A 15,679-nucleotide genomic window follows, 5' to 3' on the forward strand; every position below is an offset into this window, starting at 1 on the left:
TCGCCTCTTTTTCCCAGTTAATGACAGTAGGTGGAAGAAGGAGAATGTAAACATAATTGAAATGTTTTGGTTGATTTTATTTTATCCAGCAATCACATTAATTTGTAAGGGGAGGAAAGTTTGCTTAAAAATAGTTAGTTCTGGGGCCGGTGCAGTGGCACAGTGGGTTAATGCCCTGGCCTGATGCACCAGCTTCTCATATGGGCACCGGTTCAAGACCCGGCTGCTCCACTTCCTGTCCAGCTCTCTGCTATAGCCCGGGAAAGCAATGGAAGATGGCCCAAGTCCTTGGGCACCTGCACCCGCGTGGGAGACTGGAAAGGAGCTCCTGGCTCCTGGCTCCTGGCTTCGGATTGACACAACTCCGGCCGTTGTGACCATCTGGGGAGTGAACCATCGGATGGAAGCGTTCTCTCTCTCTCTGCCTCTCCTCTTTCTGTGTAACTCTGACTTTCAAATAAAATAAATAAAATCTTAAAAAAATACATACATATACACACACACACATATAGTTCATTCATTCGTTCGTTCGTTCTGGGGCCAGCGCTGTGGCGCAACGGGTTAAAGCCCTGGCCTAAAGTGCCAACATCCCATATAGGTGCCGGTTCTATTCCCGGCTGCTCCTCTTCCAATCCAGCTCTCTGCTATGGCCTGAGAAAGCAGTAGAAGATGGGGCCCCCTACACCCACATGGGAGACCCGGAAGAAGTTCCTGGCTCCTGGTTTCGGAATGGCTCAGTTCTGGCCATTGCCGCCATCTGGGAAGTGAACGAGCGGATGGAAGACCTCTCTTCTTCTCTACCTCTCTCTGTAACTCTGTCTTTCTGTCTTTCAAATAAATAAATAAATCTTAAGTGTGTGTGTGTGTATATATATATATATATATATATATATATTTAGTTCTTTAGTGAATGGTTACAGATTAAACCACTCATGTCTCTTACTGTTCATTGAATCTGTTACAATACTCATATTCTCATTGAGACAATCATTAAAGTGCCTAGAAATAAGCTCCTTAACTCCAGTATCTGAAATTCTGAATTCCAACAGTCTAAATACATCAAACTGCTGTAGTGTGGGGTTGATGTATGACTTACTTGCTTGAGATTGCAACATGGTTTGTGAAGATGACAGGATTGAATATTTTAAAGGAAAGCTTGAGAGAGGAAAATATAAGTGCCTCTAGGAAATAAATGAAGAGTGTTAGAAATATGAGATGCTATAGAACCTACTGTTTGTTGAAATCCATATTTTTGTATGTAAAATTATAGTATTGCATATGTTTACCAGTTCTAAAGATCAATAATTTGCAATTTATTTTTTCAGTAGCCCTGCAATACCTCCCAACCATTCCAGACAATTCCTTGACAATGTCAGCATTGTCTAGCTTTCTGTATGCATGCCCAGAATTGATAGTAGCAATTTAGAACATAAATGTGTAATCACTTGGTCATGTACAGGTGCTATAACCTTTTTAACAGTGTTAACTACATTGGCTGCTACTATATTAAATGGTGAACTTTTGAAAGAATAGAGGAACATGGTAGGGATTCGTGTGTCAAAGATGTAGTAGAGCATACACCAAAATTTAGCACCTCAAAACAAATTTTATTTGCTCAATTCTGAGTCAGCCCTTTGGGCTGGGCTCAGCTGAGTGGTTCTTGCGCTGATCTTGTCTTGTGTCATTGTGGTTGTTGTGTGGCTCACGTACAACCAGATAGTCTACAATTGTTTTGCTTCCTCACCTGCCTAGCTCTTGGTAATAGAGGCTGTCTGGCCCTCTCCCTCCATGTGGTATAAGAATTTTAGCATGGATAGCTCTAAGAATGCAATTGACATTAACAGATGTAAAATATGCTGGAAGTCTTAGTATAGCAAGAAAGGCAAACCCTAAATTCTTGAACTCAGTTACTAATGTTTCACTTGATCAGAGAAAGTCCCTTGTCAAATCCAGTTTTACGAGTTGGAGAAATAGATTCCATCTCTGGATGGGAGGACTATGAAAGTCAAATAGGAAAGAGAAGGGTGTGCTGGATTGTTTGTACATGGCTGTCTGTCTACGACACAGAGGGCCAAAGTATGTGAAGGCCATTTTTAAGGGCTGGCTGTGTCTTTGAGTGTAAAGGGAATTCAGTGAAGAATTTAAGCTGAGGAGTGACATGATTTGACTCGGGATCATTCTGGCTGTACTGTTACAGTGGACCAGTGAGGAGACCAATGTGGTGATCCAGACAGATGATCATGAAGTTAGCGCATCTTAGTGCAGTGGGCTAAGTTACTGGTTGGGATACCCACATCCCCTGTTGGATTGCCTGGGGTCAAGACCTATCTGAGTTTCTGATCCAGTCCTATCTGAGCTTCTGATCCAGCTTCCTCCTAATGTGCACCATGGGAGACAGCAGTGATGGCTCAAGTATTTGGGTCCCTGCCACCCATGTGGGAGACCTGGATGGAGTTTCTGCCACCTGGCCTAGCCCTGGCTGTCAGAGACATTTGAGGAGTGAACCAGCAGATGAAAGATCCATCTGTGTGTGTGTGTGTGTTTGTGTGTGTGTGTGTCTGTCACCTTCTGCCTTTCAAATAAATAAATTCTTTAAAAAAATTCTACTGAATTGGATGTAAGATGTAAAAGAGATTGATGGCTATTACAAGGATTTCAACCTGAGGATGTGGAAGGCTAGATTTGGCATTAATTGAGATACAATGCTTGTTGGCAGGTCAGATTTTGTGGAAAAGAGCAATTTAGGCTAGATATATTTCAGAGTTCTAAGTGGAAATGCTCAGTAGATAGTTGGCTGTATGAGTCTAGAGACTCTTAGGAAGTACTAAGGAGAGAGGTCTGAGCCGAAAACACAGTTAGATGGCATTTGAAATCATGAGACTTGTGAAGTCATTGAGAGAATTAGAGTAGAAGGAAAGGAGGAAAAAGGACTGAGCCCTCCTCACTCCAATTTGAGAGGAAGGGGTGGCCTGTAAGGGATGAGGAACATCGCACAGAGAGTGCTGTACAGGAAGCTAAGTATGGAAACTCTTCACAAGAGGAGGGGAACGGCTGCTCTGTGAGGTGCTACTGACAGGCAAGGTAAGAGGAGAGCTGAGAACACACCCTCTTCACTTAATAATGTGGAGATGATTTTTCACCGGATGACATTTAAAAAGCCAGTTAAATGAGTTTGAAGCCAGTTTGAAAGAATTTGAAAATTGTGAGTTGTAGACAGCTTTTACGTTTCACTGCAGTAGGAAGCAGACAAGTGGCACAGTAAACTGGGGGAGGAAATGGGACAAGAAGCCTATTTAAGATGGGAGAATTGACAAGTATGAGCTCATTTAATATAAGAATGAAACACTGGCCACTTAGTGTAAAGTGCTGTGGTGGGTGCTGCAAAGGGTTTAAGAATGTATATTATGTGGTCTCTGATGTAAGGATTCATGATCTCAAGTAGAAAATATAAAAATTTAGCCGGCGCCGTGGCTCAATAGGCTAATCCTCCACCTTGCGGCGCCCGCACACCGGGTTCTAGACCCGGTTGGGGCGCCAGATTCTGTCCCGGTTGCCCCTCTTCCAGGCCAGCTCTCTGCTGTGGCCAGGGAGTGCAGTGGAGGATGGCCCAGGTGCTTGGGCCCTGCACCCCATGGGAGACCAGGAAAAGCACCTGGCTCCTGGCTCCTGCCATCGGATCAGCGCGGTGCGCCGGCTGCAGCGGCGGCCATTGGAGGGTGAACCAACGGCAAAGGAAGACCTTTCTCTCTGTCTCTCTCTCTCACTGTCCACTCTGCCTGTCAAAAATTAAAAAAAAAAAAAGAAGAAAATATAAAAATTTACAGAAATAACCAGAAACAAAAAGATGATATATACAATAAAAAAATAAATGGTTAAGCAGGGAAATAAGGAATGTTAGTATAAAGGTAGAGTCATTTGTTGAATGAATTTTAGCGAGGGATGGAGATAAGAACATTTTGTTTTCAGAAAAGCCTCAGAGATATTTTGTCTAATGCCATATTCTCATCTTAATGCTTATAGTCCAAAGCTTTAAGAACTTATAAACTTAGAATCCCGTAATGCTATAGTCATATATGTAAGGGGGTGGGGGGGAGGTTGGGTGGTGTGGCTGTGTGAGGTCCACTCATCCTGTGTACTTACGAGCCATCTGGTATTATTTATTAGATAAACAGAAGTAGGTAAAATTGAGATATATAAGCCAAGGAAATATGATTAGAGTATGTTCTTTAGTTCTCGTTTTCTTTTAATGAAAAAGATGGTGCTTGGTGAAATCTGAGAATAAATAGAAAATGCAAACTGTTAGTAGGTTGAAACTTGGATGGAGGAAACTATTTTATATTCAGAGAAAAATTGTGAGGAAAACCTTGTAGGGGATTATTTCTGGGAATGTAAAAGCCTAATTAAGGTTGGCCTTTTTTTTTTTTAACCCACGTCAGTACCTCATGCAAATCGTGTGTTTGAAAAATGTTAGCACCATTTAATTCTGCCCTGATTGCAACTTCAAGGAAGAGATCCTTATGGGGGCATAAGGATGGTTGTCAGAAAAGGAAGTATGGTGGCCAGTGCTGTGGCGTAGTGAACTAAGCTGGCATTCCATATGGGCGCCAGTTCAAGTCCCGACTGTTCCTCTTCTCATCCAGCTCTCTGCTATAGCCTGGGAAAGCAGTCGAAGATGGCCCAAATGCTTGGGCCCTTGTACCCATATGGGAGGCTGGGAAGAAGCCTCCTGGCTTATAGGCTCACAATAAAATCTGAGTGAACCAACAAATGAGAGATCTGTCTCTCTGTCTGTAACTCTGCCTTTCAAATAAATAAATCCTTTAAAAAAAATCTTCAAGTGAAAAATACTGTTAATGTAATCACAACATAGAATACTATGAGAGGGAACAAAGGTTAAAAGAACAAATGAAATTCTTAACAATTTTGCCATGTGAATTTTGTTTATAAAGAGGTGCTGAAAGTGTCAAAAAAACTGAAAGTTGGCCCCCTAATCTGCAAAACATATTACTAGTACTATTACTTTGAGGTCTGTTTATTTATTTTTTGTTTATTTGAAAATCAGAGTTTCATCAGCAAGGAGCCAGATTGGAAGTGGAAGAGGCAAGTCTTGAACTAGCGCCCATATGAGATGCTAGTGTTGCAGGCGGTGACTTAATCGGCCATACCACAATGCTGGCCCCTACTAGTGACTTTTAATTAGAACTTTTTTCCTTTCCAACTCTCTGAATGAGTGGTCTGTAAGTTCTTTTAATACTCTATAAAGCCTTAGTCATCTCAACTTTAACTTTACAGTGTTTTAGAAATTCATTTTTAACCAAATCGTAAAGAGGGTAAAAGTGATTTTGTCAGAGTACAGAGGTGTGTATTTCCTGAGTGATGAAATCAGGCACAAACTAGAGACATTTCATATTGGTTTTCTAGATGACTAAAAAACGGAGGTCTTTCAGATTTATTGCTTTTTAATCTTATATGAGAATTACCCTCCTAATTTAAAATTTTTTTCTCAGACATTTCTAAGAACTCTTACTTAATCCTGGGGGAAGGGTATCTTTTAAGTTCCCCTATGCTCTAATTTGAAATTCTGATTTTGTTTGTTTTTATATGTCTGCTCTTTATGTCATTGTAGAATCTCAAACTAATTGAATGCTTAGAAGATTGAAATTAGTAAATAGAGTAGGCCTTGTGTTGTAGTAATTCAGCTGCTGCTTGGGATGCCTGCATTCCATGTCAGATTGCCAGTTTGAGTCCCACCTCTACTTCCATTCCAGATTCCTGCTAATGCATTTCCCTGGGAAGCAGCAGATGATGGCCCAAGTACTTGGGTCCTTGCTACCCTGGTGGGAGATCTGGACAGAGCTCCTGGCTCCTGGCTGTCCTGATGTAGCCCTGGCTATTGTGGGTGTTCAGGGAGTGAACTAGCAGATAGAAGATGGATCCCTTTCTTCTCCTCAACCCCCATCACTGTCTTTCAAACAAATAAATACATAAAGAATTTTTTTGAATGGCTAAATTGACTTAGAGTTCTTCTGCTAAAGCTGAATTTTACAAGTGTATAAATAGGCCTAGGAGAAGATTCATAGACTTGACTAAAGTTTGGCTAATCTTTGTCAATACCTTGCATATTGTTCACCTGGGATTTGGAAATGATAAAAATAGCTATCAATTAAGAATTTTCAAGAGATGGTTTGTATACCTCTGACATTTATAGTATATAGCATGAAAACAGGTCTTTACTGTGGTGAATTGCAGTTCTAAAAAACAACAGAACTGGAACCAGCACTGTGGCGTTAGCAGTAAAGCCATCGCCTGCAGTGCCAGCATCCCACATGGGCGCCGGTTTGAATCCCAGCTGCTTCACTTCCGATCTAGCTCTGTGCTGTGGCCTAGGAAAGCAGTGGAAGATGGCCCAGGTGCTTGGCCTTCTGCACCTTTGTGAAAGACCGAAAAGAAGCTCCTAGCTCCTGGCTTCGGATCAGCCCAGCTCCAGCTGTTGTGGCCATTTGGGGAGTCAACCAGTGGATGGAAGACCTCCCTCTCCCTCCTTCCCTCTCTCCCTCCCTCCCTCCTTCCCTCCCTCCCTCCCTCTCTCTCTCTCTCTAACTCTGCCTTTCAAATAAATAAATAAACCTTAAAAATGAATAAATAAAAAGTAAATAAAACAATGTAGGTTATCTGTATATTACTTTTACTAATAATTTTCCAACAGTGTAAACACTGAATTACGCTGCTTGAGCTTTTTGTATGTTTAAAATTTCTAAGTTTTCTTTATTTAACATTGAAGGTGTATCCTAATTTGGAACATGAAACTTAAATCAAGCTGATCCCTACCAAGGGTATTATTTTTACTTTCCTCATGAGCCTGCTATTTCAAAAATGTTTCTTTACCTGCAACACATACTGTCCCCCCGCCCCCAGATTAAGGACCAACCACCAGTCAGTATTGTAGAACAGCAATGGTCCAGTTGTACTACATCAGGTAATTATAATTCTAAACAAAATCATCCAAGATTTATTCTTTTGTTCTGCCTCTTCAACTCTATCATAGAGTACGTACTTATTGAGCCTTTGGAAATTCTGGAAACGACTGACCCTTTATGAGCCCCAAGTTGGAAACTACTATTCTGTACTATGTCTCATGACATCACAAATAGCATTTAGTTATAGCATTTCATTTTATAAAGTAAACTTTTGTATGCCTCTGCAGTTGCCCTACAAGTAGTATTTGGAAATTAGCTGGCCCATCCTTGAATGAGAAATGGTGTTACCATCGGGGTTTCCTGGCACCTGCAATTGTGAAACAGCTTCCTGTAGCATCGTTGAGTCCCTTAGGTGGTTGCTCTGATTTGAGTGTGCCCCCAAGTTCTAATGGTATTGGAGGAAGAGCCTTAGAGAGCTGATTAGGATTATATGAGGTCGTATGAATGGGGTCCCCATGATGGCATTAATGGCTTTATAGAAAGAAGAGAGATCAGCTAGCACTCTTGCTGAATCTTGCCTTGTGATGTCTGCATCATGTTATGATTGAGCATGAACGCCCTCATCAGATAATGTGCAGATGCCAGCATCATGTTCTCAGACTTCCCACGCTCCAGAACTGTGAGCTAAATAAACCTGTATTCTTTATAAATTACAGACTAGGGCAGAAGTATATGACACTGTGGCACTTGATCCCTTTGAAGTAAATAAGCAATCTTAGTTACTGATCGAATTTCTTCAGTTAAGTATCTTGGATGGCAAAACAGGTAATAGCTTGTGTCAATGCCTTTATTCTTTCTTGAAACCCGATTATTCTGGCACTAAGCAGAAGTCTTTGTTGCCCTGCTTTGTAAACTCATTGGTTCTAAGCAGTAAAAGAAACTACTTGCTTTATTTGGATGTTCATATGACCATCGTAATCTCAAAAGATTTTAAACTCTATTCCAGTTCCTTTGCTTTGACATTTTTTGCTTCCCCACCTACTGAGTGTTTAGGGGTGTTCCCTTTTACTTAAATAGAGTGGCTGGAGTCACATAAAACCTATCATTATTGAATCCCAGTGAGAGGTCAGTGCAGTTAGGAACTTTCTGTTTGAACTGGTTGCCAGATAGGGGAGAGCTGGACACGAGACTCCTTGAGGAACACACAGCCAACTGATCTCCCGCTTTATCCTTAACCCACCCTCAAAAATCTTCTCAAGTGAGTGACTGCAGATACTGATTTATCATGTTATTTCTTCCTTTGACTCAATTTTTCTCTTCCTTTCTTTTGCCATTTTGGAAAAAAACTTATCCCAGTAGTAATCAGACATCAACATCAAGAAAATATAGGTCTTATCAAACAGAGTATTCTTGGGGCCCTTTAGCAGTTTTCCCATTGGCTGCTTCATAAATAAAATACAGTAAAGGGTGAAGAGAAAGGAGGAGGACAGAGGCCTTTTGTCTGAAGAATGAAATGGTATTGATGACATCTGACAGCTGATAGGTTTTCATAAGAATATATAGGAAAGCCTCTGGGAGTATCCTTGGCTTTTAAAAGAAACATGTTTTGTCTGGAACTTCCTTCCAACTCATGTGGGACAGGAGGATTGTGTTGGCCATGCACTTAATATATTTTGAAATGTTGCATAATAAAATAATTTTTAAAAGGTGTCTTTTTCCTGGTAATGTTGAAAGGATAACATCTATTCCCCTATGAAATTTTTGGCAGCCCCCAACACTCAACATTGTTGAACACAGTAAAGATGACTATTAGTAGATTGTGTTATTGAGAAAAAGTGCTTTCTCAAAAAACGAGATTCTGAACTTCTTTATGTTTTATGTGTTACTACCCAGATTATATTTATTCAACAGTGTGTAAATTTATTAGATTCTAATGGAACTTGGGGTCACTTTTATTTCTGAGAGTATACTCAGTAGCTTGTCAGTGATAAGCAATCTGCAAAAAACTCAGTGAAAAATAGTAATGAACAGGTTTTTTTTTTAATAAAGTAACACAGACTTTTCAATTATTTTTAAGGAAAGCTTTTGTGTCATCAAATAAAATATTCTTGATATATCTCTGGAGAGTATGCAGGTACTTTGAAAAATTCAAAGAAAAATGTAATTAAAAGATATATTTATTTTGGTGCAAAAGAATTTTGAAATTCATGGATAAGTTTTTATTTTTTTTTCCAAGAAGTTTGTGAAGTACCTTCATGTTTCAGATAAGGAGGTGGGCCCCTTAACCAAAGCATCAGGCCAGCTTTCCTGGAAAGATCTTTTTTTTGTACATGTCAGTTCTGTGTGTAAAGCTTACTATTTTTTTGTAAACTGGTTAGTCATACCTGATGAAACAAGAGTCTTTCACACATGTATCATTCTTGTATATATTCCATATATATATGATTATAAAATACCTTGATTTGAAAAGATGTGTTTGATATCCTGTGCAAGTGGTAAACTTCTGAATGCTGAGAATTCAGTGGAAATCAGTTACTAAATATTTGATACAGATGACAGGTGCAGGATCTGTTAAAACTGGAATTAGAAGTAGTTTAAGAAGGGTAAGCATTTGGTGCTGTAATTAAGAAGCCAGCTTGGGGGCCTGCGTTGTGGCAAAGTGGTTACTCTGCCACCTGTGACACCAGCATCCCATGTGGTCACCAGTGTCTCTCCTGCTTGTCCCACTTCCAGTCCAGCTCCCTGGTAATGCACCTGGGAAAGCAGCAGAATATGGCCCAAGAGTCTGTGCCCCTGCACCCATGTGGGAGACCCAGATGAAGCTCCTGGCTTCTGGCTTCAGCCTGGCCCTGCCCTGGCCATTGTGACCATTTGGGAAATGAACTAGTGAATGAAAGAGCCCCCCCTCTCTCTGTAACTCTGCCTTTCAAATGAATAAAATCTTTCTTTAAAAAAAAAAAAAACTTGTTCTTTCTAAACAGAAAATCACTCTATCTCCAAAAATTATGGAAAAGATAATCGTATTTCCTAAGTTAAATCAAATTTCTCTTTCTAAGATTTGTCTTTCTTTCAAATTCTGGAAGAAACTTTCACTATGGGACAAAAAAGTTTTTGTTTAAAGATTTTTTTTTTTTTTTTGGAAGTCAAGAGTTACACAGAGAGAGAAGAGGCAGAGAGAGAGAGAGAGAGAGAGGTCTTCCATCCAGTGGTTCACTCCCCAATTGGTCTCAACGGCCGGGGCTGCGCCAATCCGAAGCCAGGAAGGTGCAGGGGCCCAAGGACTTGGGCCATCTTCTACTGCTTTCTCAGGCCATAGCAGAGAGCTGTATCGGAAGAGGAGCAGCCGGGACTCGAACTGGTGCCCATATGGGATGTCGGCACTGCAAGCCAGGGTGTTAACCCACTACACCACAGTGCCGGCCCCAAAAGCTTTTATTTTTTATTTCCATGAAAAATGGGAGAACTTACAGCTTGTATTTCTCTGCCACTGTTGCTCCAGTATAGTTCCAACAAACTCTGTCAGTCAGAACTTAGGTTTCATAGAGAACTGCATGGAAGAAGCAGGTAATAAGAATTATCTGTCATGCACGTGCATGTTAGTAGACTAGTAAAGCTCATGAATACACATGATACTTTCTACAGCCACACACTTTTATATCTCTTTTGTTTATTTGAAAGGAAAGTATCACAGAGAGAAAATGACCTTCCATCTACTGACTCAGTACAGATGGCTGCAACATCCAGGGCGAAGCAAGGCCAAAGTCAGGTGCCTACAACTCCATCCCGGTTTCCCACGGGGGTGGCAGGAATCTAGGTATTATCCATTGCCTTTTTTAGGGACATTAGCAGGAGCTGGATTGAAAGCAGAGGAGCCAGGACTAGAACCAGCACTCTGATACAGGTTGAAGGTATCCCAAGAGGTGGCTTAACCCATTGCACCTTAATGCCTGCCCTGTTTTATACCTTTTTACTGTGGCAAAAACCAACCCATTTATTAACATGACCCAGATATGTAAGCACTCTGATAGCATATACAAGCATCCAAGAATTACTTATTAACTTGCACCGTTTAACATTAGTGTGTGATTATAGGGGCCAGCGCTGTGGCATAGCAGGTTAAGCTTCCACCTGCAGTTCTGGCATCCCAAATGGGTGCCCATTTAAGTCCTGGCTGCTCCACTTCCAATCCATCTCCCTGCTAATGTATTTGGGAAAGCAGCGGAAGATGACCCAACTCTTTGGGCCCCAGCCACCCATGTGGGAGACCCAGAAGAAGCTTCTGGCTGGCCATTGTGAACATTTGGGGAGTGAACCAGCAGGTAGAAGAGCGATCTCTCTCTCTCCTTCTCTAACTCTGCCTTTCAAATAAATAAATAAATCTTTTTTTAAAAATTAGTATCTTATTCTAAATTACAGTGAGATCATATGCCATTGATATAAAAAGTTATCAGCATTCTGATCAATTTAGGTGAACTAAGAGTTTTATTTTTTAAGTTATTAAGCTTTATATATGAAGAGTAATATTAGCTTATTTTTCCAGTGAACTATAAATTTAGGAGGTTCAGATTAACTGTTCACACAAACTCAAAATGTACACAGCATTATTTTTAACTCTGACAACACTGGTCTTGATTTGCCTTAAGAGTGTGAGTTTGAATTTTTAGAATGTTTCTAAACCTGTAATTCCTTTGAGAATTTCTTTTTGTTTCCTTTTTCTAGCATATTTAAAGTATTACTTTCTTTGCTTATTTAGCTCTGTAAAGCAAAAAAAAAAAATATTTGAGAGGACCAGGAAATCCTCAGAATTACAGTTCTGATGGGATTTACTTTGGGAACTGAGAGGAGATATAACGGGCTAATGTAGCTAGTTAGACTCACTTTTTTTTTTTTTTTTTACAGGCAGAGTTAGACAGTGAGAGAGAGAAACAGAGAGAAAGGTCTTCCTTCTGCTGGTTCACCCCCCAAATGGCCGCTACGGCTGGCGCGCTGCACCAATCCGAAGCCAGGAGCCAGGGGTTTCTTCCTGGTCTCGCATGCAGGTGCAGGGCCCAAGCACTTGGGCCATCCTCCACTGCCCTCCCAGGCCACAGCAGAGAGGACTGGAAGAGGAGCAACCAGGACAGAACCGGCACCCCAACCGGGACTAGAACCCATAATGCCGGCACCGCAGGCAGAGGATTAGCCTAGTGAGCTGCGGCGCTGGCCAGTTAGACTCACTTTTAAGGCAAATTGGTTCTATCAGATGTATTCATTAGTATCTTAGTGAAACTTTTTTTAATAAAGACTTTTTATTTATTTGAAAGGCAGAGTTAGAGGAAGAGACAGATCTTCCATCTGCTGATTCACTCCCCAAATGGCCATAATGGTTGAGGCTGTGCAAGGCCAAAACCAGGAGCCAGGAGCTTCATCCAGGTCTTCAATGCGGGTGGCAGAGGTCCAAGCACTTGGGCCATCTTCCACTGCTTTCCCCGGCCGTAGCAGAGAGCTGGATTGGAAGTGGAGCAGCAGGGACTCGAACCAGCACCCATATGGGATGCTAGCACTGCAGGTGGCAGCTGTACCCACTACACCACAGTGCCAGCCCCATACATATCTTTAAAAAATAATAATAATAATAAAAAAGATAGGTTTACAACAGTGATTTGTTTGGTCTAGGAGTAGTGAGGTGACACATAATTTTTGCTTTTACTTTCTTTTATGCCCACTTGCCCTTCAAAGTTTTACAACATAATTGTTTTAAAAGAAGATACTGATCACAGTTTATAAGTGGGCCCACATGTAATTACAGGCAATGTGCATATTGGAGTCTTCAAACACTACTGTGTAGTGTATCTTTACTCTCTTGAACAACCACAAAGCCGGACAGGCTTGCTTTCTTGAGAGAACTGCAAAGAATGCTACTAAGAAGACCAAAGTGAGCGTGAAAACTCAGCTTACACTTTGGAAAGATTTATATGTGGAGATGGAGACAGTGAGGTATGAAGTACGTTTCCTATTGTAAAATGGACAAAAACTGAATAAAAATATCCTGTGCTAGGCAGACTATGAACTTTTTAAAAACAGTGTGATTATTATTTATGAGACCGGAAAATCCAGACTCTTTTTTTAGCGCACGGCAGAACCACACTGTATATCAGAAACTCACCCATGCCCAGTCCTGTATTCCAAGGCCAAGAAAGAACACAAAGGACTTCTGATTCTAGGAACAGGCTTAACATTATGCACCAGGGGCCGGTGCTGTGGTGTGATGGGGAAAGCTGCTGCATACAGTGCCGGCATCTCATATGGGCACGGTTCAAGTCTCAGCTGCTCCACTTCTGATCCAGCCCTCTGGTATGGCCTGGGAAAGCAGTAGAAGATATCCCGAGTCCTTGGGCCCCTGCAACTGCATGGGAGACCAGCAAGAAGCTCCTGTCTCCTGGCTTCGGATCTGCATAGCTCCAGCCGTTGCAGCTAATTGGGGAATGAAGCAGTGGATGGAAGACCTTTCTCTCTCTCTGCCTCTCCTTCTCTCTGTATAACTCTTTCAAATAAATAAATAAATCTTTTAAAAAAAGTATGCGCCATTTGGAAGTGAGTTTTAGCACAGTTGCACCAGTGAATCCCTGTCTAAAGAAGACGTCTGGATTCTGTCCTTTATTATTTGTTAGCATCTTTATTGAGATAGGATTTGCTTACTTAGAAGTCATGGAGTTGTACAACTATTACTACAGTAAATGTTAAAACAATTTTCTTACTCCCAAATAAACCCCTCCCTCCTTAGATTTCACTCTCCAACCCTACCCCATACATTGAACTCTTGGAAGGCCCCAATGTGTCTTCTGTCTCAGTAAATGTCTACTCAGGACATTTTGTATAGATGTGTGGCCTTTTGTGTCTGGATTTTTTCATTCAGCATAATGTTTTCAAGATTTATTCACATTGTAGCATGTGTCAGTGCCGTTCCTCTTTGTGACTGAGTAAAGTTTCCCTGTATGAGAAAAACAAGATACTGAAAATGCAAATAAACACAATTAAGCAAACAGAAACTAGTGTTGATGCTAGCAGTACAGGATTTGAGTAAACAAATACTTAAGTGAAACCATGACGAAACTTCTAGTGTCATAAATTTATTAATTTGTTCTAGAAAGTCAAGTTCTGTGCTTCTGCATGTAGAAGAGAAATTTCTAGAGCCATGGTTTTCAACCCAACATTTTTCTTCACATCCATTCAATGTGCTGTGGATTCCATTCCCGATGCTTCACCTGCCCTAAAGAATGTTACCTGTAGCTGATGAATGCTGACGATGAGAAAAACCTGCTTTCACTTAATCAGTATTATGCAGGCCTGAACATCTCAGCCCCGGTGCCTGCCCAGAAGTACAGAAATTATCACTGCTCCAGGCTCATAGAAAGGACTGTATTGTATGATACTGAATTGTCTTCATGTCTGATAACTTCATACATGTTAACCTTGGAGAAGTATTTAGTATTTTATAGCTGCTACACTGTATTTTATAATCATTAGAATTCTTCTTATGTGCATTCCCTACAACTGCTTTTACAAATGAAGGGATAAAGTTCAGATATGATAGCTTGCCAAAAACCAAAGTGACTTCTTCAGGGCATGAGCAGTGTCATCTCATGCAGTGTTGTGATCAGTAAGTAAGCAGAGTGGGACCATCCATGGGCTGAGCCTGGGCTCACGAAGGTGGAGTTTCAGTCTTCTCTTCAGAGTTCAGAGAGTCACAGGGCTTTTCATTCAGAAGCATCTTCTTCCTTGTCCTCAGCGAACTAGGACCAGCGTCTCAGGCTTGATTTTATGAACTTAGAAATAAGAGAAGTGAAATGAAGTGAAAAATACGAGAAGAAACATTAGGACACTCTGGAATTCTATTCTGGTGATCTTCTGGTCCTTCATGGAAGCCTTTAGTAGGTTTTTTCTTTGTGATACTAAATCAAGTTACCCAAACAATATTGTTTAGAATGTTTTTTATCTTCTTATGCTGTTCTCTCAGCTTAATCTGATTTAAATCAGAAGGTAAATGTAAATGTTGAATTACTGTCCTGTAGCTTTAAATCCAACCAGTTAGATGCTTTTGTCTTTTATAAAAGATGCTCACAGCTGGAGAAGAGAGGCAGATACTGTTTGTGATCTCCATTCTCAAACTATTCATTTGCATTAGCAGCTCTAGCAGACAGCCGCGCGCGCGCGCACACACACACACACACACACACACACGGATGCTTGTTTGGCAGAAGCTTTCTGTTTGTTCAGCAGAGTCCTCCCAGGCTCCCAGATGGAGAAAGCTGAAAGAGTTGATGCAGGAAGGAGACAGAACCGGAACTGCACGTAGGCTGAGGTGGGCACTGCGGAGGCTTGGCCATGTGGGGATGTTGATGTGGTGCGGCTGTACCTGCGTGTTCTGTGAAGGGCACTTCTCTGAGATTGTGCAGGTGAGAAGCCAGGGATCCACGAGGAGCTTCGTGTGGCTGGCTGTTAAGTGGGAGAACGCATTCCCAGTGGTGGCCGCCCTCATTCACAGCGTGATTCTCAGACACCGAGGACGTGCAGCAGTCAGAGACCACGCCACAGCCCCTCCGCAGTTGGGAAGCTGGGACAAATGGACAGAGCTTACAGCCAAGAGAGGTTGTGATTTGTTCTCATGATCCGAGCTTGCTCTGGCACTGCACAAATGAAGGCTGCGCTTTGTGGCAAGCACAATCGGCAGACTGCCTGATGGGGGGGTTTGGTAAGATTAATGTGTTGCTTGTGATTTTTTT

General features: G+C 41.4%; 1 protein-coding gene and 1 pseudogene across 24 annotated transcripts in view; both read left to right on the forward strand.

Moving 5' to 3' along the window:
• Positions 1-9,880, forward strand: part of LOC149124447 (U6 snRNA-associated Sm-like protein LSm3 pseudogene) — a 96,119-nt pseudogene extending 86,239 nt beyond the window's left edge. The window contains exon 3 of the transcript XR_016215059.1: positions 6,250-9,880. The product of XR_016215059.1 is annotated as a U6 snRNA-associated Sm-like protein LSm3 pseudogene (transcript). The remainder of the gene's footprint in view (positions 1-6,249) is intronic.
• Positions 1-15,679, forward strand: part of TMCC1 (transmembrane and coiled-coil domain family 1) — a 223,321-nt gene that overhangs the window by 162,086 nt on the left and 45,556 nt on the right. Inside the window, exons 1-2 of one of the 23 annotated variants that reach the window (XM_089306613.1) lie at positions 15,203-15,352; positions 15,442-15,545. The exons of 19 other annotated variants lie outside the window; for them this stretch is intronic. Coding sequence is in view for 1 of the 4 variants with exons in the window: in XM_051851754.3 (XP_051707714.3) it covers positions 15,140-15,352 (213 nt within the window). In the remaining 3 variants the exon portion in view is untranslated. Of the gene's footprint in view, positions 1-15,033; positions 15,649-15,679 lie in introns of those variants that run through there. 3 more of the 23 variants (XM_051851754.3, XM_051851759.3, XM_070051070.2) reach the window with 3 other exon arrangements.

The sequence above is a fragment of the Oryctolagus cuniculus genome, chromosome 10 (assembly GCF_051225735.1).
Source record: "Oryctolagus cuniculus isolate XC-2025 breed Fujian yellow rabbit chromosome 10, ASM5122573v1, whole genome shotgun sequence".
In the NCBI taxonomy this organism is placed as follows: domain Eukaryota; kingdom Metazoa; phylum Chordata; class Mammalia; order Lagomorpha; family Leporidae; genus Oryctolagus; species Oryctolagus cuniculus.